Source organism: Girardinichthys multiradiatus, chromosome 7 (assembly GCF_021462225.1).
Source record: "Girardinichthys multiradiatus isolate DD_20200921_A chromosome 7, DD_fGirMul_XY1, whole genome shotgun sequence".
Taxonomy (NCBI): domain Eukaryota; kingdom Metazoa; phylum Chordata; class Actinopteri; order Cyprinodontiformes; family Goodeidae; genus Girardinichthys; species Girardinichthys multiradiatus.
In genome coordinates, this window is record NC_061800.1 from 21241648 (window position 1) to 21267886 (window position 26239).

The 26239-nt window shown below is 38.3% G+C and overlaps 2 protein-coding genes across 3 annotated transcripts; one reads left to right on the plus strand and one right to left on the minus strand.

Moving 5' to 3' along the window:
• The first annotated feature begins 1813 nt into the window (after positions 1-1813).
• On the plus strand, positions 1814-10073 carry LOC124871760 (growth hormone-regulated TBC protein 1-A-like). Of its 2 annotated transcripts, XM_047371291.1 has the most exons (8): positions 1814-1963; positions 2387-2532; positions 4174-4332; positions 4446-4570; positions 5213-5309; positions 7492-7664; positions 7756-7941; positions 9200-10073. In XM_047371291.1, the coding sequence occupies exons 1-8, from the start codon at positions 1902-1904 to the stop codon at positions 9299-9301; spliced, it is 1050 nt and encodes a 349-aa protein (XP_047227247.1). In that variant the 5' UTR covers positions 1814-1901; the 3' UTR covers positions 9302-10073. The 2 variants fall into 2 exon arrangements, with proteins under 2 accessions (XP_047227247.1, XP_047227248.1); XM_047371292.1 differs by lacking the exon at positions 2387-2532.
• Positions 10074-11263: 1190 nt separating this feature from the next.
• Positions 11264-22922, minus strand: lamp1b (lysosomal associated membrane protein 1b). Its single transcript, XM_047371609.1, has 6 exons — positions 22554-22922; positions 16461-16654; positions 16253-16381; positions 16059-16125; positions 12316-12486; positions 11264-12223 (listed from the first exon to the last, which is right to left on the minus strand). Exons 1-6 carry the CDS (start codon positions 22612-22614, stop codon positions 12084-12086), a joined length of 762 nt encoding a protein of 253 aa, XP_047227565.1. The 5' UTR covers positions 22615-22922; the 3' UTR covers positions 11264-12083.
• Between the last annotated feature and the right edge of the window lie 3317 nt (positions 22923-26239).

Sequence of the window (26239 nt, forward strand, 5' to 3'; positions counted from 1 at the left end):
CAGCCGTGTATATTGACCCTGTGGAGCTCCTGACGGACAGTTCTGGTGGAAACAGGAGAGTTGAGGTGCACATTTAATTCTGCTGTGATTTGGGCAGCCGTGGTTTTATGTTTTTTGGATACAATCCGGGTTAGCACCCGAACATCCCTTTCAGACAACTTCCTCTTGCGTCCACAGTTAATCCTGTTGGACGTGGTTCGTCCTTCTTGGTGGTATGCTGACATTACCCTGGATACCGTGGCTCTTGATACATCACAAAGGCTTGCTGTCTTGGTCACAGATGCGCCAGCAAGACGTGCACCAACAATTTGTCCTCTTTTGAACTCTGGTATGTCACCCATAATGTTGTGTGCATTTCAATATTTTGAGCGAAACTGTGCTCTTACCCTGCTAATTGAACCTTCACACTCTGCTCTTACTGGTGCAATGTGCAATCAATGAAGACTGGCTACCAGGCTGGTCCAATTTAGCCATGAAACCTCCCACACTAAAATGACAGGTGTTTTAGTTTCATTGTCCAACCCCTGTAGGTGATCGGCCTATGCCAGTAACACGGACAGAAACTCACAGCTTATGTTAAATAGTAATTTTAATAGTAGTAACTTAGTAATTTTGTAATCATGATGCAGAAATATTTCGTTTAGCTGGTCGTTTTAGCCATGATGCAGGAGTTTCCAAAAGCGTTTTCTACACCTGTACAGAGCATATATCTGAGGTCTGCAACCTGCAGCTCCAGAACAGCACGTGATACTTCAGTACCTTCAAATAGGCTTTTATTATATAAAAACAGGCAATGTTTTTAAATGAAAAGGCCGTAGAAGAGGCTAATTATAGCAGTTCTTCTCCCTGTTTTTATACAATATCCGCATAGCTTTCGACAACAGAATGACACAAAAAGTACAAATACAGATTTTTCGGTCTTGATAGTATATGAGGCTCTGTAAAGGCTTCCTGATGTGTGATAGAATCCAACTCGTCCTTCACACACTGTAAGTTCCCAGTGCCCCGCAGCATTACTGAGTCACTGTCGTGCTTCATTGTAGGCAGGATGTTCTTTTCAGCATTTTCATCCTTACTTCTCCAGACTCCACAGGAGTTTCCAGCTGCATCTCTGGGAAGATTCAGAGCCTTTAGTAACATTTTGTTTCCTCTTGGTTGTATGTGCAAGCCATTGATCTCTTCTCTGGACCTTTTGAGCAATTCTCTTGATTTACCCATATTTCTAACATGTAATAAAGCATTGCCATCAACAGTCCATGTATTTGAGGTGCTTTGTCTCAAGCATACCTGATAAATCTAATGAAACACCTCAGGTGCACCGAGACACCACTGGTTTAATTAGTAATATAAAACTGTTTTTATGTAATTGATTTGTTAAAAAACACCAGAACATTTTAGAATTCTTCCAATAAACCTTATATGCATTGATGGTTTAATCATTTTAAACTATACAAAGTCATAAAATCAGCTTAAAATATGTTTCAGACTTTCTTATTTTCTGTTGAAGCTGTGAGATTGGAGTCAAGGATTTTTTTGTCTACAAACATGTTTGGGAATTCATCATTTTATCATCTGAAGAAATTTTAAAACATGAAATTCTGAACTGGCAACAGAGTTCACATCAAAACGCGATCTAGGAGGACATGAGAGCAACCATTTGAAGCTCTCTTACTCAGATTGTTTTGTGTGCAAATAAAGCACGCACCTGTGGATGTTACCACTGTGGAGTGGCCCCTCCTCCCACAGGGCGCTGTAAGGTGAGCCACCGAATCCACCGGCTGCTTTGTTATTTACCTGCACAGCAGCCTGTTGCACTCTGGGCGTTAGGGATGAAGTAGTCTTCAGGTTGCAGATTGTTTGCAGTTGCAGTGGACGACTGGAGCAGCAGCACACGTGTTACAATGGACAGAGAAGCAGAAGGAGATGCGACTCAGCCTCCAGCACACCACAAAGACAGTGACAGGTAAATGTTTCTTATAGAGCCTTATGTTAGATCAGGGAGAGTCTAAATGACTGTGGCTTCCTCCTAGGTGACATTATATTTGCATCAGCTTCTTCCTCTTCCGTTCACCATATTTGTTGTTCTGTTTAAAATCATTAAGCCACTACTAAAAGCAGGTGAAGCTTTGTTGTTTATAAGAGACGCTTCTTCAGAAGCTTGGATTTTGCTCCCGATTCCACTTGGATGTAATGTAATACCGGGCTATTCATTCAGCTGGGGCATTTGATCACCTGGCTGCAGCAACCCAGCCCAGTGGAGACAGCCAGAGAGTCAGCTGTACACCAGGAAGAAGCGGAAGGGCGGAGGGGTCAAGGCCCTGGCTGTTTTTATGCTTTTTCTATCAGCTTTTTGCATGTATTAAAGAAGGACTGTTTGCCCCTGCAGGATCGACCACTACGGCTTTGAAAGGGGTCATGACTTTGAGTCCTATAAAGAGATGATGAATGAGTACGTGGCTGTCCTCAACAGAAGGTCAATGAGGTGGTCCAAGCTCCTCCAAGACAAACCAAACATGGATAAGAACCTGACTGGTACAAATAAATCAAACAATTAAATTCAGACTAGTTTTTGGGGATCTGAAGGGATGTCAGTGCCTTACACAAGTGTTCATACCCCTTGAACTTTTACATTTTGTCATGATGCAGCCACAGATTTCAGTGTATTTACCTGGGATGTTATGTGATAGACCAACAAACACAAACTAGGACATAACAGTGGAAGGAAAATGTTGCGCAATTTTCAGCAAGTGTTATGTGTATTTGTAACCAGGCCCCTAACTCAGTACCTTGTAAAACTGGGCTTTGACTGGGCCGTTCTAACACACAAACATGATTTGAAATAAATCATCCTGTTGTAGCTCTGGCTGTATGTTCAGGGTCATTGTCCTGCTGAAAGATGAACCTTCACACCAGCCTCTAGTAGATTTCCTTCCAGGATCTCCATGTATTTAACTCCATCCATCTTCTTATCAACTCTGACCACCTTCCTAGTCCCTGGAGAAAGGCATCTCCACAGCATGATGCTGCCAAAACCATGTTTTACATTAAGGATGGTGCGTTCAGGGTGATGTCCAGTGTTTTGTTTTATATGTTTTTGGCTGCAAACAGTGTATTTTTTAGAGACCAAACTGTACTACTTTGGTCTCATCTTGCCTGAGGTTCTTCTTCCATATGTTTGCTATGTCCTCTTTATGGCTGGTACCTTCTTATCATTTTCTTTCAATGATGGCTTTCATGTTTGCATTCTCCCATAAATGTTATGATTTGGGGTTGTCTGGTTTTGGTTTCTGGTTTTTCTTATGTTTTTCACAGTTAAGGTTTTGACTTGTTCTTTTGTTATTATTCTTCTTAGATTTTGAATCATGCTTCTGTTTATTATTTTCCTGTTTATACTTTTGTTTCATGTTTTTCTACTTATAGTTCTATTAATTTGTTTCCTTGGATTTGTGTTCTGTTCAAGCCATGTTTTGCTCCTGTCACGTTGTGTTCTCTGTTAATCAACTTTATTCGGTTCAACTGCACCTAGTTAATCTGTCTTGCTCCACCTGGTTTTCACTCCATATATACACACCTGTTCAGTTAGTCGTCGTGGAAACATTTCTCATGTCTTGTTTTCATGCTCAAGTCTTGTTTTTTGATCATGCCATGCCTGTCTAGCCTGCCCATTTGTTTTGTTCCTGCCTCCTGTAGTGAGTGAGTTTTTTTTGTTATTAAATCTTTTGCACTTACCGTCATGCTGCCTTCTGGTCTGCATTCTGGGGTCCTATATCTCACAAACCGTAACAATAAAGCGACACATTTGTGGAGCGCACTACTAATAGTTGCCCTGTCAATAGATTCTCCCACCTTAGCTGTGGATCTCTTCAGCTCTCTCAGAATTACCATGACCTCTTGGCTGCTCTTCAGATTGATGGTGCCCTTACCCAGCATCTCCATTTAGGGTATCAGAAAAAAGGGGGGTGAATATTTTTACATGCAACACTTTTCAGACCAAGTAGAATTTTTCTTTCTTTTCACAGTTATGCACTAATTTGTTTCAGTCTGTCAAACAAAAATCCAAATAAAATACATTGAGGTTTGTGGTTGTAACATGACAACATGAGGGATGGTTCACAGAGAGCGAACACTATTGCAGGTCACTGTAACCTTTAAACCTGCTTTTTTTTTTTTCAGTGAAAAGATATGTGCGTAAAGGTGTACCTAATGAGCACCGAGCCAGGATTTGGATGGCAGCGAGTGGTGCTCAGGAACAAATGGAGAGTAAGCCAGGTTATTACCAGTCTTTATTAGCGATGGAGCATGATGCCAAGCTGAAGGAGACCATTCACACAGGTGTGACTAACAAACTTTATCCACTTGAAATTATCCTCATAAACAAAAGAACGGTCAATCTTCAGTTTTTGTAGCTCAAATCCAACACTGGCGATATTTTATTGTGTTGGCAGATATGCACCGGACCTTTCCTGACAACATCCTCTTCAAGAGCCGAGTGGAGGAGGGCCTGCAGAAGGATTTGTTCAATGTGCTGCTGGCATACGGACACCACAACCAGGCCGTTGGCTACTGTCAGGTGAGGCAAACGCTACACTCTCCTCTCACATCTGTTCTACAGGTTTTCCCTTTAATGGGTTTATAAGTAACAATGAAATAAAATGTATTCTTTCAACCATATACCATCATACTGCCTCCAACACTCTTTACCCATTTAAAGATGTTTCAGAACTTTCTGAAGATCTTCCTTTAAGATGACTTCTTGTTCCTAAGTCCTGCTAGTGGTTTGCATCTTGAGGCACACCCTCAGTATTTACATTCATGCATGCGTGACTCCTGCAGACTTTGACGGTGATCTGCCACGTAATTCCTTCCTTTACCAGCAAAGACTCGCCATTAGCTGATATATTTCAGTAGTTTTTTTGTCCAGTTACTTAAAATGGGCGCTACTTAATGGTTTTGTTTAAACAAGTAAAGCTGAAAGTCTGCTCTTTAATCTGTCTACTCTTGATAAAATGTGCCTGTGTTAAACTGTTTGTTCATTTAAATGTAAAACTAGGATATTCTCAGCATTCTACGGCATTCTTAACCCATCCTGTTTACAGCAAATTTATTTATGTTTGGGTTTATTTGATCAGCTTTAAAAGAACATTTTGGATGAAAATGTTTCTACATTTATCTGTTGCAAATTAACCAACCTATACTGCTTTGCCTTTCCCAGGGGATGAACTTTATTGCAGGCTACCTCATCATCATCACTAAAGATGAGGAGAAATCCTTTTGGCTTATGGATGCGTTGCTGGGCAGAATACTTCCAGGTAGATTTATTTGAGTCTTAAGAAAGTAAGATCCGATCAGCCAGATGAACACAATGATCTGTTTATCCTGCTAATCGGATCTTACTTTATGAGTTCAGATAATTAGACAATTCATTTGGTCAGTTTATATATTGCAAATGCAACTTACTGTGTGACTGTAGAAGTCTTTGGATGCTCATTTCATCCTGTTCTCCTATGCGATTTCTTCGTCTCTACATTTTTGGATTTCTCTTATTCCTCCCACTACTGGTTGAAAACCATTAAAGGTTTCTCATTTAACGGTTTTCTTTATATTTATGATTATTCACATTGTACTTAGAGCATAGCAAGGGGTGGCTATTTGGAAGAATCTAAAATATAAAAATGTTTACAGTTACTTCAAAACTTTTTGTTTACTACATGATTCCATGTGTGTTCATTCACAGTTTTGTTGCCTTTGTTGAGAATCTTCAAAGTAAATAGTCATGAAAATAAGAGAACCATTAAGTGAGAAAGTGTATCTAAAACATCTGACCAGTAATGTAAGCACCCGAGGTGACGGCCCAGACTACAGGAAAGACCAAGCAATAGAGAAACAAAGGGATATAAGTTATATTTTGTCATCTATGGTATATTATAAAATCCTAAAGGTTTAATTTTATGCAGTTTTATGCATAACCGAATTTCCTTGCAGCAGGATATGTGCATATTACTGAAAAATTACTTTTGACCGTTGTTTGTCAAAGTAGGTATGAATTGACACAAGGTCGACTCTTAAATTGTCTCATTTTTGTACCCGAAACATTAGGTTAAGGCCACAACTGCAAAGGTATGGAGTACTTTCATTTAAAGCCATAAAAATGTCTGCCATCTTTTATTTAGCATGTAGTGATGCTATATAATGAACAGTTGATAATGAACTGTCTGAAAAGCGGCCAAATTGTGTCCCAGATCCATAAAAATGTGCATAAACCAATAGATAACAATTGAAGTTAAAGAACTTTAAGTGTTTTTAGGTCGTATTTAAGTGCATCAATTAAAAGCCTAATAACTGTTGAACAGGCAAATGAAAGGACAAATACAGTAACAAGCATAAATGCACTAAAATGAATGAAAGGATCAGTTAACGAAACAATTATCCTTGACAAAACAGAACCACTGTTTATACTTCTGCTGGTTATTAAATGTTGCCCTTTAATTATCAAAAATAAATGATCTGTAAATAGATAGGTCAATAAACCTTTAAGGAGCTTATTAAATCAAAGCATGACGAGTAGTAAATGTCCCAACTACAGTAACACAGTCATGTGATGAAATTAGGACACCCCATGAAAATTGTCATTTTTTATTATTAGTGATTTTATTGAATGAAAACAAAAAAAGTAATTTGTCATTAAACAAAAAATAAAGCTGAGAAAAAAAATTAAGAGACCCTACTTACTATTAGCTTGTATTTGTCGCCCTCCTAACTTTCAGCAGTGAGATGTTTGAGGAATTTCTTTCGTGTTCAACTCATTTGAGGTAAAAATGTGGGCTTTGGCTCAGACTAGGACTTTCCACTTCTGAATGCTCAGTGGATTTGCTGGTATGTTTTGGATCATTGTAATGACACAGGGTCCAGCTCTTCTTTAGCTTTAATCTTTTTACAGGTAGTCTCACATTTTCCTCAAACACCCTCTGATACATGGAAGTATTCATGGTGGATTGTATGATGGTGAGCTGATCAGATCCTGCTGCAGCAAAGCATGCCCACACCATGACACATACACTGCCATGCTTCACAGTTTGGTATGAGGATCTTTTATATTTATTCAAAGCATATCTCGGGCTCTGGTGTCCAAATAATTATATGTTAAACTTATGTGTCCAAGCATCATTATCGCAGAAGTCCTGGTCTTTTAAGTTCTCTCTGGCAAACCTCAGTCTGACCATGTTTTTCTTGTTGAGCAGAGGTTTTGTTTTTGTCACCTACCATTACACATGTGCTGTCTGTTTTTAATGGCACAGGCATGCATGTTCATATCAACAAGTAGCAAGAGTTGCTGTGGGTCCCATGATGACAGTTAGGGTTTTTGGAGACATCTGTTAGCATATTGAGGTCTTCTTTTTGGGTGAACTTGCTTGGACTGCAAGGTTTATTCTGCGACCCCATTGTTTAATCTGATTCTAGATGCAAAAATAAAACATTAATGGAATATTTCAGACTACTACAGCCCAGCCATGCTGGGTTTTAAGACGGACCAGGAGGTTCTGGGGGAGCTGGTCAAGGCCAGAGCCCCTGCAGTGGGCCAGCTCATGGCCCAGTATCCAGGCATATGGACACTGGTGGTGTCACGCTGGTTCATCTGCCTCTACATCGACATCCTCCCAATAGAGGTAAGGAGGTGTTGGGTTAAACCCAGAGTCATAAAATAGGTTCCCATGTTGATCATCTAACGGGAATCCTCCATGTTCCTCTCATATCCAGACAGTTCTGAGGATCTGGGACTGCCTTTTCTACGAGGGCTCCAAGGTTCTTTTCCGAGTTGCTCTGACTCTCATCCTCCACCACCAGACGGAGATCCTGAGAGCACGCTCACTGCCTGACGTGTGCGAGTGCTTTAAGCAGATGACATGTGGATCTTTCACTCTCGACTGCCATACCTTCATGCAGGTGAGACCAGAAAGTCAAGGTTACAAGTGCAACATCAGCCCGCCTAATTTATCTACAGGTCCTTCTCAAAATATTAGCATATTGTGATAAAGTTCATTATTTTCCATAATGTAATGATGAAAATTTAACATTCATATATTTTAGATTCATTGCACACTAACTGAAATATTTCAGGTCTTTTATTGTCTTAATACGGATGATTTTGGCATACAGCTCATGAAAACCCAAAATTCCTATCTCACAAAATTAGCATATTTCATCCGACCAATAAAAGAAAAGTGTTTTTAATACAAAAAACGTCAACCTTCAAATAATCATGTACAGTTATGCACTCAATACTTGGTCGGGAATCCTTTGGCAGAAATGACTGCTTCAATGCGGCGTGGCATGGAGGCAATAAGCCTGTGGCACTGCTGAGGTCTTATGGAGGCCCAGGATGCTTCGATAGCGGCCTTTAGCTCATCCAGAGTGTTGGGTCTTGAGTCTCTCAACGTTCTCTTCACAATATCCCACAGATTCTCTATGGGGTTCAGGTCAGGAGAGTTGGCAGGCCAATTGAGCACATTGATACCATGGTCAGTAAACCATTTACCAGTGGTTTTGGCACTGTGAGCAGGTCCCCCAAGGTCTGGAATCGGCCCTTCTCCACAATCTTCCTCAGGGTCCAGTCACCTCTTCTCGTTGTGCAGCGTTTTCTGCCACACTTTTTCCTTCCCACAGACTTCCCACTGAGGTGCCTTGATACAGCACTCTGGGAACAGCCTATTCGTTCAGAAATGTCTTTCTGTGTCTTACCCTCTTGCTTGAGGGTGTCAATAGTGGCCTTCTGGACAGCAGTCAGGTCGGCAGTCTTACCCATGATTGGGGTTTTGAGTGATGAACCAGGCTGGGAGTTTTAAAGGCCTCAGGAATCTTTTGCAGGTGTTTAGAGTTAACTCGTTGATTCAGATGATTAGGTTCATAGCTCGTTTAGAGACCCTTTTTATCATATGCTAATTTTGTGAGATAGGAATTTTGGGTTTTCATGAGCTGTATGCCAAAATCATCCGTATTAAGACAATAAAAGACCTGAAATATTTCAGTTAGTGTGCAATGAATCTAAAATATATGAATGTTAAATTTTCATCATGACATTATGGAAAATAATGAACTTTATCACAATATGCTAATATTTTGAGAAGGACCTGTATATATATTATACTTGCAAAGAATATGTTTTGCTCTTTTCTAAAATACATCAGAATTTTTTTTCCTGCAGAAAATATTCACAGAACCTGGGAGCTTGTCAATGACGACTATTGATAAACTGAGAGAGAAATGCAGAAGACAAATCCTGGAGGAGGAATCGAGACAACCATGAAGTTTAGTATCTTCTTTTTTTTTACCAGTAGAAATTATAAAACAATCTGTGCAAACCTGAGTGAGCACCAGGAGCATCTGAAAGGGATAAAACAGTCCTGCCTGCTGCTGATTTTTTTTTAGCAGAGCTTTTAGTTGATTTCTGATACTCTAAGTAACATAGATTTATTACAATGACATTCAGCAGCCTGGGGATAGACTTTCTGAGTCTTTTTTTTTTTGTCTTCTTGTCAGAAAAACTTTTCTGCTTTTCATAAAATGACGTTTATTTTGTTATTTGAAAAAAGTATCAGAACCCCTGATTTTATTTTAGTCATTGTATTATAACCACATGGACATTAAAATATTCAGATTTATTTTGTTACCATGATGATTTTTGGTGTTTGTCTCTAGAGGTGAACTGAAGTAAAATTGTGCAGCTCGACTTCGGTGAGAAGACTTTATATGTTTCAGCTGTTATTGAAAACTGAAGAGAGCACCTGTGGTGTCTGATTTAGCTGACTTTGAAAGAAAGAAAGTGAATTTGCAATAAACGTTTGTGTTACATGAGCGGCTTTAAGCTAGAAACACCTTTCGCCACATTGAAAAAAAAAATCCATCTCAGTAAATCAACCTGCTGATTTCTGAACTCAGACAAGCTGTGTTTAACTCTTTAGGTCCAGTTACAAACACGACTTCCACTAAGAGCTGCTGATTGCATTCTTTGCTGACTTTAATTAACATCAAATAATGGAGGCTCAAAAACTCATTTTAAAGGCCTGATTCTACTAGACAAAGACTCAGAAGATATAACTATGAGATATTAGTCACTTTTTATGAGATTTAGTTTTTTTTAATAAACATTGTTAAAAGAAAACAGCTGCTGTTTGTGGTATGGACATTTATTAAAACAATTTATTGAGACTTTGTGCACTTTAGCAAGCTACACCGATTCACTCTGATAAAGGCACGTATGCATCCATCTTGATTTTTTTTCTAACCAAAGGACATGTTGGACATTGTGCTTAAATGAGACAAAAATATGAACTATCAACAGTCTGATTGGAGGAAAATAATCTAATTTGTGCTTTTCTGAAAATGAATATCGCAAAAGAATATGTTCTCTAGGACTCAGGCACAGAACCAGATAACTCCACCTAACTTCATAAATGTGTTTAAAGAGTGAATTATAAAAAGTGTTTTTAACCCTGGAACATTACCAACAAAAACATCAATGTATTTTATTGTGTTTTGTCTGGCAGAGCAACACAAAATGGTTCATTACTGGGATTTGGAAGGAAATTGATACATAGAAGTCTGAAAATAATGCATACAGCCCCTTTATTCTGATAAAAAAAAAAAGACCCTGTTCTACCAGTTTCTATCAAAATGTTATTTAAACCATATGTGGAGAAAAACTAACAATGCAACCCACCATGAAACATGTTGGTGGCAGCATCATGCTGTGGGGATAGTTTTCCTCAGCAGGGACAAGGAAGCGAGTCAAGAGTTAATGTGGAGATGGATGGAGCTAAACAGATTATCATTCTAGTCTGTTTTCATAAAACCATTTAAACTTTCACACTTTTCTTTATACTAGTTGAACATTTCGTGACTCAAGTAAGAAAGCTGAAACCTAAAATTTTTTATTAACATCTACAGACTAACAAGAATCTTTAGCCAATTGTCAACTCCCAAAGCATCCAATGCAAAAAAATACATGAACGCGTTGCATTTCATAAAATAAAATTAGCTTAGTGTAGCTTCAAATACTGCATAATAGGCAGTAATCCCTTAAAAATAACAGTTGCTTTCATTTACATTATTTAACATTTATGTCCTGTGTCATCTCCATTTAAAGCCTACACACCCAGAGCTCAGACAGGCATCAATTTATTGTACTTCCACTTGTAGGGAGTTCAAACAACCAGGAACCGGTCTAACCACCGATGAGGATGAAGGCAAAACATGAGACACAAACAGCTTCCTTTATTTGCCTTTATTGACTTCTGCTTTAAAAACAAATCCAATAAAACATTATTATTCAATCATTGTGTGAATATTGAGAAGAAAACAAAACAATACATAAATAAGTTCGACCTTGAAACAATGCAAGTTTTAGTTGTAGTAACAGTACATGGAGGCTATGTGAGACACATGTCCCTTACATGGCAGCACACTGCATCAGTTCCTCTGTGATATTAGCTTTAACTGGATCCCACCCACGTCACAGCTGGCAAGGCACCGATCAACACCGACAGGAATGTTTGGCCACTTTGAATTTTTTTTTATTTCAGTGCAACATCTTTCCCTTTTAACAAACAAAACCCCAAACAGGGCCAGGAAAACAAACAAAACCACCCCCGGGACCTATAAATGTTGGTGCTGAATGAAATGCAACTGGCAGAATTATTCCCTTTTTCAAACAACTAAACTCTGGGTAGGACCAATAAAAATGGCCACCCAAGAAATGGTGAAGTAACAGTCTGCTCAGGTCCTACAATCCCTCCGCATTCCTTTCACAGAAATCATAAATAGAAGAAAGCAGCATGACGCTCTGATCAACATGCATCCCCTGCTTTACTGGGTACCAGTGAAGAGTTTTAATAATCTCATTACAATCCCCCAGCAGATCCCTTTAGTATGAAAGTTGTCAGCAAGAAACCACATGTCTAGTGTTACTGATGAAGGCGAAGAAGAGGAGGAAACACACTGAGAGGTAAAGGATGGAGGGGGGGGAGGTTGAGTGGTTTAATTCAGGAGTGGGAGAGCCCGCTCCGGCACCTACTATCAGCTCCTTGAGCTCAGATGGTTTGGTAACCAGCGTGGCTCCTCTTCCTCCCGATGAGGTAGGCCAAGAGGACGATGAGGACGAGCCCCGCCAAAGCCGCTCCGACTATGATGGGGATCAACATGCCATCTTCATCCAGCTGGCATTCCACAGCTGAGAAAGGAAGAAGACGGGATGGATCAGAAACACTTGGATGATCTTTTTTTTGTTTTTAATATATCTCGCTGCATGTGATCAGTGTTTACCTGCTCCAAACGTATCTCCTGATATCCCAAAGGGCTGCAGCTGCACCTGGAAGGTACTGATGGAAAAATTCTGGGACACGGTCAGAGTTTGCTCCATACGACACATGTAGGAGTATCCCACAGTTCCCTGCAGGAAGTCCAGGCTGCTGTTCTTAGTGGAGAAGTTACCCACTACCAAACAGAGAGAGGATAACATTAAACTGCAGAAAATAATGTCTGAGATTTTTACTTTCTGCTGAGGCTTCAAGCCACCAGATAATCCCACCCATTATACAAAGTGACACCTTTATGGACGCAGCAGCTAATAGTGCACAGTAGTACCAGAAGTTAAATAAAAATATCCTCAAGGTTTACTTCAGTCTGCCATAAGAATATGACCACTGAACAGTAAAGGATAAACAAAATCAAGCAGGTTGCTACAATAGCACCTGGTTATAGATGGGATATGGAGTGATTAACCTTACTTTATATATGCTTCCAATAGGTCAAATTATCAGGCAGCATAAGATACATTTTCACTGTTACGCTGATGACACTCAGCTTTACTTATCCATGAATCCTGATGAACCCAACCAGTTAGATAGACTACAAGCATGTCTTGAAGATATAAAAACTTGGATGACTTTAAATTTTCTGCTTCTAAATTCAGACAAGACAGCAGAAGTTGTCGTCTTTGGACCGGAGTCTTTAAAAAAGAAACTGCTTAGTCAATTACTTAACCTGGATGGCATTAAATTGACCTCTGATAATAAAGTAAAAAACCTTGGTGTTATTTTTGACCAGGACATGTCATTTAAATCCCATATTAAACAGGTTTCTAGGATTTCCTTCTTTCACCTCCGGAACATTGCCAAAATTAGAAACATCCTATCTAGGAGTGACGCTGAAAAACTAGTCCATGCATTTGTTACTTCAAGGCTGGACTATTGTAATTCTTTACTATCAGGATGTCCACAAAATGCAGTTAAAAGCCTTCAGCTGATTCAAATGCTGCAGCAAGAGTTCTGATGAAAATTAAAAAGAGAGATCATATTTCTCCTATTTTAGCTTCCCTTCATTGGCTCCCTGTTAAATCCAGAATACAATTTAAAATTCTCCTCCTCACATATGAAGCCCTTAATGATCTAGCTCCATCATACATCAGAGATCTGATTGTTCCATATGTTCCTAACAGAGAACTTTGTTCTCCGACTGCAGGTTTACTGGTGGTTCCTAGAGTCTCTAGAAGTAGAATGGGAGGCAGATCCTTTAGTTATCAGGCTCCTCTCCTGTGGAACCAGCTCCCAGCTTTAGTCCGTGAGGCAGACACCCTGTCTACTTTTAAGGCTAGGCTTAAAACTTTCCTTTTTGATAAAGCTTATAGTTAGAGTGGCTTAGTTTACCAGGGAGGGAGCCTTCCTCCCTCCCTGTTGGTTGGAGTAAGGGGGAGTCAGGTTTAGCCTAAACCGGCTCAGTTATGGTTGAGGTGCAAACACACCCTCCATTTCTGCTACCTGTATGACCCCTTCTCTTTTCCAATGGTTATAATCAGTCTGACAGAGAGAGGTATCCCAATCCTTGTGGTTTTTAGTATAACAATGACCATCAGTGGGACCCTTTGTGGGGTTCCTTGAGACGACATTGTTGTAAATAAGCACTGTTTAACTAAATAATGTGAACTGAAACTATCTCTGTAGTTATGCTGCTATAGGCTTAGGCTGCTGGAGGACATAATGACCACTTTCACCCTCTTCGCTACATTCTCACACTACTCTCCAATTTTGCAATATTTGCTGTTATTTCAGCTTTTAACTTTGTTCTTTCTTTTCTCTTCCTAGAAGCTACACCTGGCCTGGCTCTGTGTCTACCTGTGACACCTTTCTGGAGAGGGGAATCGTCCGAGCTTCTGCTGGCAACAACTTAATGCTCACCCTCTACCGATGATCCACATGGCCCTGTCTTTTAGTGTTTAACCCTTTCTCTCTCCTAGACATGGCGATTGAGCTTTTACTGTAACTAATTATATGTGCTCTCTTTCAGACTCTAACCTTGAAAACTGGCTCAGAGTTTATCTGTTCTTTCTTTCTAGGTCAAACGACTAAAGGAGCTACGTCCATTAACATTTACTTTTCCTTCCCATAGAAAGTACTCCTGTGCTTCTTTGTTCTCTTTGTGTCTCTGCTCTGTTCTCTCAAACCCCCAGTCGGTCGTGGCAGATGGCCGCTCACACTGAGCCTGGTTCTGCTGGAGGTTTCTTCCTGTTAAAAGGGAGTTTTTCCTCTCCACTGTCGCTACATGCATGCTCAGTATGAGGGATTGCTGCAAAGTCAACAACATTGACTGTCCACTGTCTCTACATGCTCATCCAGGAGGAGTGAATGCTGCAAGTCACTGACTGGATGCAATCTGCTGGGTTTCCTTAGATAAAAAAACTTTTTATCCAATTTGAATAAATAACTGAATCTGACTGCACTGTTCAATGGTTAGGATTAATTGGAATGTATGTACCTGACTGTTGTGAAGTGCCTTGAGACAACATGTGTTGTGAATTGGCGCTATATAAATAAAACTGAATTGAATTGAATTTGCGAAAAAAGATTCTTGAAGTTGTTCACATTTTGTTACATTACAACTACATTACTTCAGTGTATTTTATTAGGATTTGATGTGATAAGACACAAAGTAGTGAATGACTAAAGTGGAGGGATACGATACATGGTTTAACATTTTCTACAAATAAAAACCTGAAAAGTAGAATGCATTTTTAGTCAACCTCAATAGGTTGACACCCCTTTAACTACAGCTGCAGGTCTTGTTGCGTCTGGCTCTACCAGCTTTACACATCTAGAGGCTGAAATGTTTGCCCATTTTTCTTTGAAAAGTAGCCAAACCTCAGTTTGATTGGACGGAGAGCATCTGGGAAGGTCCATTTCAAAGACTGGCATCACTTTTGGCTGGATTTAGGTCTGGACTTTGACTAGACCATTAATTAGCCTCCATCTAAACCACCAAATGTTAGCTCTGGTTGTATCTTTCGGGTCTTTGTCCTGCTGGAATATGAACCTCCACACCAGTCTCTAGTCTTTAGCAGCTTTTAACAGATTTTCTTCCATCAACTGCAGCTTCAGTGTGGGCAGTTCACCTGTTTATAATGTAAAAAGCTTTCCAGCAGCATGATGCTGCCATCACCATGTTTCACAGTTGATGTGTTCATGCTCACGAGCAATCTGTTTTGCCATACATAGCATTTTGAATGTAAGCTAGAAAGTTCCATTTTGGTTTCCTCTGATCGAAGCACCTTCTTCCAAATGCTTGTTGTGTCCTCTACATGACTTATGAAAAACGTTAGCCTTAAAAAGTCCCATCTTTCTTTCAACAATGCCACTCCTCCATAATGGCCGGTATTGTTTGGTCCTCAGTAACAGTTTTATTATCAAGCTGTGCCACTTAACCTCTGACTCTCTCCAGCTCCTCCAGAGTTCATATGGACCTCTTGGCTGCTCCTCAGATTGATGCTCTCCTTACTTAGCATCATAGTTAAGGTGTACGACCATATCATGGTAGATTTGCACTTGTGTCATTCAGTAAAAATCTTCTCAGACCATTGATATGAATTTAACCCAAGTAATAATTACAGATAGGAGTCTGGTTTTCATTGATCTTCACAATGTAAGTCCAGAACATGTTTCATTTTATACTTAAAGCCTCATATATCTGCAAAAATGTGTTTCTTGTGAGTTCAGTAGATGGAGGAGGAGGCTCACCTTTCGGATCTGGCACAGTTGTTGTCAGAGACACTTCACTTAGGTGGTACTTGCTGGATGTAGTATTCTGGAGAAAAACAGCAAGACCTCCATGTAAGTATCACGTCACATGAGCAGGTTTACATCAAGCTCTGGCTGCCATCTAGTGGCGAGATACGTGAAGTACAACATGCTAAAGCAATACAGTAACTTACCTGAGTGAAGACAAAGGTGAGGACGGTTTTATTTGCATCCGTTTTCAGCTCTAGCACTGCCCTCTCTGCTTCGCACGAGCCTGAAGCCAGCGTCACATTAGGCTTAATGTTCACAACCTCCTGCACAATCTGTAAATAAACCAAACAGTTACAGCATCGGCCTGTCTGCACCCGAAGCTTCGTTTAAACGACGGCTTCATACGGGCACCTTGTTCTGGGAGGTGGAGTTGTAGGTGATGTTGAGCTGGAGGCCCATGTAAGCCAGTAAACAGACTGTGTTGTTGCCGTTGGCCACGTGGTACGTTCCCCTTTCGGGGCGCCCGGGGTCTTTGTGCGGTGCAGCGGTGGTTTGGGCGGGCGTCGTCAGGACAACGCTGGCAAAACTCTGATGCAGGACAGCAGCTGGAAAATACAAACCGGGTCTTTCAAATGTTGCCTTGTTTTTAAACATAAAACACTATTATTAGTAATGATGTCCAGTTATTTTTCTACTTTTAAAAAGGACTTTTTTATCACATGAAGAAATACATTTATGTTTATCACGAACATCTCCACTAGGAAAACAGACTAGTCATCTTTATGTGTATCGCATCACTTGCAACATAGTCCTTTAATCAAATTATCAGAAGCATTTTTAAACCAAAGCAAAGTTTATTATAAAATTTCAGGTAATAAAGGCAACCATCAATACGGAATCTCCAACCCAAACTAATCATACAAACTATGATTTTAGCATATAGAAATGTTCCTTTTACCCCCAAGTATTACAGATGATGCTTTAAATAACCCATATTACTCAAATATGAAATAATGTCATCACCAAAACAAAATACAGTAACTTGTGTTTGTCCAACAGCATTTGATCCATTTATAATCCTTTATCTGATTAAACAATTAAATTCTTATTTTCTATATTTAAATAATGAGCCAAGTGTATTTGGAGAGATCAATCCAGAAAAATGCAAAACTGAAATGTAGGTAAAAAATAATGTTCTTGCAGCCCTTCTGACTCATGGACTGGCTGCATTTCATGCAAACATCTGCCTCAAACAGCTTATTCTCCAGGCTTCCCATTATTTTCAGTCTGTGTTAATCAGGCTGTGAACAACTGCAACACTAATTAGACCATTAAAAACAATTATCCCTTAGTACTGAATAACTATTAGAGCATAAAAGCGATTTTGTTTTTTAATTTTGTTCAGTTTGAGATTATGCAACTGCAATAAAAAGTATTTTATTTTAAGGCTTTTTACAGCTTTACCAGAGGTGGCAATAAATGTGGAGGGCGCTATATTTTTTGTGATTAAAAAGAATTTAAAAAAATGTCTGAAATCTGGAAAACTAAGATCACCTCATTAAAAACTCCAAAAAAGGTTGAATTAAAAAGTAAAACATTCAAATAAAAGTCTATATGCATTGGATTTACTAAAATCTCAATACAAGGTTAATTTTAAACTCTCACAATCTATGACAGCAACTGAAATCCAGTTTTTTTTGCATTAATGACGTTCAATTTCAGATTTTCTTCTTTAATAAAAAAGGTACAATTGCAAAAACACACAGAGCTTGTTTCTAACAAACTGCAGCGCAGTCAGCTCTGCTCGCTTCAACACTTTCATAATGTGGTCATTCGATGCTCAGTTTAAAAACAGTCATCATAAGCAGCAGTAGATAAACTCAACATTTCATCATATAAAAGCTTAAATTAAGCTTTGAAATACTGATAACTTCAAACACTTTTTTTGATTGATGATATGTATTCTGTGACTAAAAGTACTTCAGAAATTGCAACCATCTGGAAACTATAGTATTTTCAAGCAATCATTCGATTGCTTGAAAATTGGTTCAACACTGTAAGGTGTTTGTCCAGCAGTCACATTAATAATGTGTCCGATAAGACTCCGTTATCTAAAAACATCCATATTCAGTGTTTGTGCTTCTATAACACGGAGATCAAATTCCTGTTTTAACCCCCGTGATGAATTTATGACAGAAGTCTGTATCTGTGATGTAATCTTCAGCTAGTTTCCTTTAAATAAACAAATTACTATGCATTACAAACCAGAGGATTATTTCAGACCGAGATACTGTTCATTTTAAGTTTGCACTGGCCTATAAAAGTACAAATAGTAACATGTATTTATTTTTCCCCTAAACTTCTTTGAGCTCCACTACTTTGCAGTACAACTACAAATTACCCAGGAGAGCTTCCCTTAAGCAGATTCAGTCCTGTACTTTGTAGTACTGTTAAAAACACAGATAGAAATGATAAAACACTGTTCAAAATCCATGTTTCTTGTTTTAAATGCTCTAAAATCGCCGCCATCGAAAAGAAACCTTGAGAGTTTGAATGAAATGGAAAAAAAAAAAACATCTCACTTCTAAATGTGAATTCAAATGGTTTGGTTGAAGTAAAATGCTCTTTGCAATACACTTCACTGGAAATGTGCCGATGAAAGCCCAGACAGACATGAACGGCGATGAATAGAGTTGATTTTCACTTGAAATGAAAAATCGCGACATAATTCTGATTAATGGAGGCGAGTTATAAGAAAGATTAGCAGCTCCTCATCCTGCTTCGTTATAAACTGCTGTGTGTTTCTTTCCCTTTTAGGGTTGCACTATTTATTATAACCTCAGCTTGTTTGCTGCTTTGTTTGAAATAGATAAATAAAAAAAGCCCCTTTTGGGTGGATGAATTCTCGATGACCAGATTTTTATCCTAATTTTTAAAACAAGCTGCAGCCTCTGCAGAAACACGGCAAAAAAAGCAACAACCGAAATGTCAGTTGCATGATAGGAAGAAGAGATAACGGTAAACCAAGCAGTTAAAACCCAACTAATTTGCTTAGATCAGCTCTTCAAAGATCTGCAGGGAAAACTAGCAAAGCCAGATCCGATGCAATGCAAATACAGTGCATCAGGACTAACAGGATATTTGTGGTAGAAGAATACAACATTAATACCAAACAGCTACCCCAGCAGATGATGGCAGAAGAGATCACATTCTCCACAACAGACTTTTAGAAGATATGCAGCATCTTGCTGCAAACACTGAAGGTCCTAAGCTTCCATAAGAAGAAGCTTTAACTATAGAAGTAGGAAAGTTCCTGTCTTGTGACTGCTAGTATCTAAAGATCTCATTCAATACTGTTTCTTTCCCCATTTGTTTAGATGCGTAAAAAGCAGAAGCAGTTCTTCCTCAAGTTTATGGGCCTTTTATGCCATAATGACTCGGAGGTTGGCGTTAGAAGCTTCAAACAGAAATATTCTTTTAAATATGGTCTGGTAGTAGACTGGAAATGAGTGAAAAAGCACCAAAGGACGAAACTAAAACCCTGTAAGACTTCTGGAAAACCTCACAACCTTGATCAAGACTTCTTTAAAAAAGGTTAGAGGAAATGTGGGGTTTTTTGAAAGTGAAATTAAAAGTAATATCTAATGACTCACCAGTTTTCTCATAGTTCTGTACAATGCTTAAAAAAAAAAAACAATCACAACAAAACTTCCTTATAGTGTGAAATCCTATCAAATGGTGTTTTTTTTTTAGCTCTTTAAATTTGATTACAGTTAGTTTGGTTAGTATTGTCTGACCCTTTATTCAGAAAGAAAATAGGATTTTATGGATTTTTTTTTTTTTTTGGTCACATTGTTATGCAGTCATCTTTTTGTGGAGGCCCGGAAAGTTAGTTTAAAATATGAAGAATCTGTAAAAGCAAGCATGCACTTGCCTGTAACACCTTTTAGGAGACAGTATATGAAACCAACTAGACAAAGTATATATAGAGGGGAGACATGTTAAACTGTAAAGGCCTTCTGCAATCTGGTAAAACCCTTTAGTTCAACAGAACCATCTTTTCTATTAGCAATACCTATAAGTAGGTTTATGTAAATGCCAATAAACAAAACATTTAAGAAACTTTTTATTTATTTTGTTGTTGAACTAAAAAGGGCTCTTGCAAATTTTCCCCAATTCAAATTTCCACATATTCAGACTGGAAAAGCTACATTTTTCCAACAGTTTTTACAACTGTCTGGATATTTTCATACAAAACATTTTTGAAATTGGGTCTAATTATCTGCATGCTCTACAAAACAAATCATGTAGAAAACTTCAAGCTTAGAGATAAGCTTTATTGCAAAATCTGTAATATTTTGCTAAATTCAGACTGAATTATGGGTAATGCCTCATTTTTCTTTTTTTATGATGTGCCATATATTTGGTTTGTAAATCTACAAAAATAAAGAATGCCAATCTATCAATGGATTGTTTAGGATCTAAACCTGAACTAATGTAAGAACCATGGGTCCAGATTAAAACACTGACCTCACAGGGTCTAGAGGCCAAAGAGGTCCAGTTTAAATATGTGAATCAGAATCAGCTTTATTCACCATGTTTGTGCACACAATCAAGGAATGTGACTTCATTTAGCCTTTGCTATCAGTGCAAAAATGTAAAATACAAATATATAAAAAATGGGAATATTAAATGTTTTTAGTAAATATATAAATGAGAAGGTTGTGGTTAAATTGGTGCAAATATGCATGTATTGATCAATCAGGGCAACGTGTTCATCAGAGGCAGCCTTGGGAAAGAAACCGTCTTTGTGGCGGCTACTTTTTACACATAGCTCTTCGTCGCGCCGACCCAAAGGTTAAAGTCTGAACAGTTCATGTTTCTGTGGGTTCTGCCAGTAACTCAGAGCTCCTACACATTTCCCATTACAAAATTCCACACTTTTACAGACTCAAGTTTAATATATATGTATTTTTAAGATTTAACATTCTGTTTCTATTTCATGCCTTTATTCAGTTTATCAACATTCATAAAATAGTTGTTTTAATGCTTTGTAAAGTCTAAACCAGGCCCACACTAAGAACTATAGGATAAAGTAGAATAAATGCAGGTAAATATGACCCTTTTCATATTTTTTTAATCTATTATCTTTCATCTGTGGGTTTTGTCAACTGAAAAAGGAAAACTGTCAATGAGTTTGGCATCTTGATACAACAATTCAAAAATAAACAGCAATTGCATACAATTCAGCATAAAAATGACTTTTTTACTAAATCAAATCCCAAAATTTAGAAAATTAAGCAAAAATAAAACATTTTACATTCTTGTTTTTTTTTTATCCAGACTTTGAAATGATAAAAACAAACTACATTTTTTTGAAAACAGAGTAGAAAATCTGGTAACTCTTAAAAACAAAGCGATCAATGCATTGTACTTCTAAAATGGCAAGTTAAAGATAAAGGTCATCTAAGTATGTTACTACGTACTTCTACCAAAACAGCTTTTTTAAAATCGCTAATGCTGCAACAGTTTCTACAATTTCTGATGACAACACAAAGTAAACATCCCAGAATATCAATCATCGCCTTTTATTTTTATTTCCGTAGCTAGGGCTCATTTTTCCAAGTTTGGGTCTTCCATAACGTGAGCACAAGCCAAATTAGCCAGTGCAAGGTCCAGATCCCTTAAAAAATTATCTTAATTTTAGGATTTAAAAATAATGTTTTATTTGAAAGAGAATGCCAGCTCAAAGTCTTTTTAAGAGCCAAATGTGTTTAATGGTGAAGACATATTCTACAACAAACTGGACCTCATGGCTAAATAAAAGCACAATTATAAGTCACTTAACTGAGATTTATTTTAAACGCCTAAAAAGGCACAGATCACTTGTTGCAGGTTTCAAGCCAAAATCTCACAAATAACATTATTTTTTGTGATTTCGTTTCCACAGGTTTGAATGTGAATGGAGAAAAACATTTCCCCAGAATTTCCGCTTTTTAAAACATTAGCTGACTTAATTTTTAAGCCGCGTTATTTGAAAGGTAGGTTGTTTCAAAATGATTAACATACCTAACAAATGTCTGTTTTTTTAAAAAAACAAATACAGATAAGCTCTTAGACAAGAGAATTGGAAATACGTAAAAACACTGAGAAAATAATCAAATCAAAATATGATTTTTAAGGCTAACACTGACCAGTTATTGGAGAGAAAGGGGACGAGGTTCAAAATGAAGGCTTGTTATGATTCTCCCTTAGAAATTCACAAGTCTGCATTAAACTAAAGCGCATCAAATATGTAATAAAAACAATGGATGTCAAAGCCAGGCTTATTTCCTAAACTAAGCTATAATTTATCACATTTGTAAGTGTGTCTGAAGCATTAACTGTTAGTAAGGCTGCTTGGTTCTTAACATTCTGTCATTCAGGTTGAGTATCTGCCAACTATGGAGCTGCTAACGGTGTTTTTATTGACCAAAGTCACTGGGAAATGAAGCAAATTCTCACCTAAAATGAGGGGTAACATCACTCCCGTCGCTCCCCATGACTGTCCGCCAGCAGGGATCATGTCTCTTCTCCGGGATAAAATCACAGCAACAACAAACAGCTAGTTAGCTACGGTTAGCCGAGCCGTTTTAGCTAGGCTAACGTTGGCGTCACAAAGAAGAAAAACAAAACAAACCAAACGAAGGTAAAAGACTCGTAAAGGACTGTTACTTTGGGTAAACGCCCAATAAAGTCCGCCTTTACCGGTCTCGGTTTTCTTTTAGTCTGTATTTAAAGGCTTGGAGGTCAATATGCACGCATTTGACACTTTATCACCACTGCTAACGCCGACATCAGGGTCACGTGACTCTCGGTTAAGAAACCCCGAGAAAGTCACGTGGTGTGCAGCAGCAGCAGCAGCTTGAGTGAGTTGATCTCATTTTCCTGAACGGTAAAAGCAAACAGTTGTATTAACTCAGTGTTACAATGACTCGAATCATCTGACCGGGTAAAGGTGCGAGCCAGGCTCTGGTTATGAAACAGTTTAACTGTACAGAACACTTAATCGCTCATTAGAAAGAAAGGTTATGAGGTTAATTGTTATAAATAATGCAGATGTACGCATAAAAGCAAACCTGAAAGCCTGCTATTTTACACCATAGAAGCAAAAACAAAAAAATCTGCTGTAAATGAAACACTATGCACTTTATTAGATATAGTTGTTCGGTTGCTTGTTATCACAAATAGGAAGTTGGCAATCATTGCAGTAAATCTTTATGCATCATGATGTGGAGAGAAGACTTGCTGAAGTTTATTGAACAATAGAACCAAGAAGAATGGGATGATTCTGAACACTGATTGGCTGTTTTAGACAGATGGTGTGATCAGAGTATAGACACTGCTGATCTACTAGGATTTTAACATACACCCATCTATCTGGTTTTTAGAGATTGGCCTTGAAAAGCGAAGACAATGAATGAAAATGCCTTGTTGATGTCAGAGGAGAATAGGTAGACTGATTCAAGATGATGGAAAGGAAACTGTTGAGCACATAGCCACTCATTACAACCAAGGTATGTGTAGAACACCATCACTGAGCGCTTCACACGTCAAACCTTGAAACACCTGTAGAAGACCACACCTTGTGCTCCTTCTGGTACCTTAAGAACCGGAAACTGTGGCTACAATTCACACCATGTCACAAAACTCAAATTATCTTAAACCTCAGCATTACAGTGAGTTCAATGCTCTCCAGTGGTCTCTACAGCATGTGTGGTTCTATACAGGGGCCAGTGCCTCCTGTAGAACTGGACCTGGCCCCTGTTATGGCCCCTGCACTGAAGACATAATATTAATCAGTTTCTTATGATGATATGCACTGGCACAGAAATCGAAACTGATTAGTCCCTTGGACCATTTTTTTGTATTTTACCTTTACAGTTTTACTTTAACAGTAAATTAAAAATTAAGGTGTTGCACTTTTAGCTTCAGCTTTATTGAGATAGGACCACAGTTTACGTTTGCAAGTTTAGGGGTCTGCAACCTGCAGCTCCAAAGCTGTGAGTGGCTCTGTTGCTCACTTAATATATGAAAAGTTCTAATATTGCTCTGTTTTTGTTTTGTTTCATGCTTTTGTTTTGTGCCCCCATGAAAAAAGCACTGACCCCAGCCTGGCCCTCATGGTAAGTTTGATCTAGAACCGCCATTGGCCTACAGTAAGTCCAACAAAGCACCTTTAGAATGTGGAGATTCTCATCCTGGATGTCATCAACTTTGGTCAAATTTACTATTCCGACCAGAAGCTTACATACGTTAATATTGGCCATTGTTGTTTTATATGACTTTTTTTGTACCACATAAGCATGATTCATAAACGTTTTGAAGCTGTAGCCAGAAGCTTAATATTTTGTGATATTAAAACCAAAAGAAGTGTTGTTGTTTGTTTGGGATCATTGTCCTTTTGAAACAACACAGTGTGTCCGAATTTCAGTGAAACAGAATCTAAGCATGATGCTAACACCACCGTGATCGACAGCTGGAACAGCTTTCTTAGATTTGAAATGCTTACATTGATTCTTCTAACATTGTTTTCATCATTGAGGCCAAATAGCTTAATGTTTGTGTCATCTGACCATTAAACCTTTCTCTAGAAGGCATTTGCTGAGCTTTGAAGGTGTCAGTTTTAGAGCAGGAGCTTGGTTCTTGATCACCGCCCTCTCAGTAAATGTTGGTGTTGAACTTGCTTCATGTTGGACAGTGACGCTGCTTTTCCAACTTTCCAGTTTATGACTGAATCAAGCCTCAGTGGTTCCTGAATTGTTTTTTGACCAAACCATTTCTATTAGATGGTTTAAACTGGTTTAACATGATGATGTTCCATCAGGGTGATGATCCCAAACAACCATCAAAACTGAGTTTGGAAGGTTTACATTGTAAAGTCCTTAAATGACCACAGAATATACCTTAAATGTGTAAGTTATGCCAGATCCATACCAGGAAATCAACCAGTTCAAATGAAGTCCGTGATTTCTGCCAAACCGCGTGGTCAGATATTCACCCAGAACTTTGCCAGAAGCTTGTTGATGGCAATAACAAGAGTGCACCTCAGGTGCAACTTGCTAAAGGACATTTATTCAAACAATAGTTTGTATATATTTGAGCCATTATGCATTATTTTGGCTCTGCAAAAAAATACAATAAACTCAAACCTGTGCACCTAATTCAGGTTTTTACAGTTCAATGAAACTGCATGTTGTGTAATCATTTTAGTGTTAAGAATGATGTTATTCATACTGATTTAGATTTTCTGTTCAGTTTTTGATTATTCTATATTTACCATCGCTTACACTCAGAAAGCGGCTTAAAGCCAAATGAAGCCTAAACATTTAATTTACCCAATGAAGATGGTAAGAAATGAATTGGAAGACCTTGTGGCATCACTCTTTGTGCTAAAATACATAACTGAATATTTTAAAAATTCTTGGAATTTTTTGTTGTTTTTCTATTGGGATTAATAAAAAAATGAAAATGCAATTTCAGAATACAACATAAAACCTTGGAAGTGTGGCCTGATGTAAAGTCTAAACTCAGTCAGAAGTCTGCACATTTCACACACCGGTGCCAAAGTAAAGTCTCCTCTCTGTGCAACCGAAGCCAGCGTCACTAATCTGCCTGTAGTTTGTTCAATAGTTTCCCCCAAGTGTTACAAATCAGTGTGATTGTGCCACTTCAGAAAGGTACAAGGCTTTGGAAGGATGCAGTCATTCTATATCTGCTTCTCTTTTCCCCACACAGGCCCTGTAACATTTAACTAAAGACAATATTTCTCCTGACCTTTAGAGTTACAGACGTTTAAACAGCGTAGAGCCGACCTTAAAAAAGAAAAGAATAATGAAACATTCCCTGCAATTTCCTTTTTTTTTTTTACTCACAATGAAGAAAAATGTTTCTTTGGGCAACCATTTTCATTTTATTTTCCTTTACAAGATAAAGATACACCATAAATGTGACACATTTTTAATGTTTTACTTTTGAACAAGAATAAATGCATGCAACAAGCCTACAAAGCACCAAATCCAACATTTAAAACCAGCAGCTGACTGTTCAATAATAACTTGCTCATAAAATACAGCTTTAGTGATTATATATTTGCACAAATCATTAGGCCTTCCTGCTAAGTTATGTGAATGCTGCAGTTTATATATTTA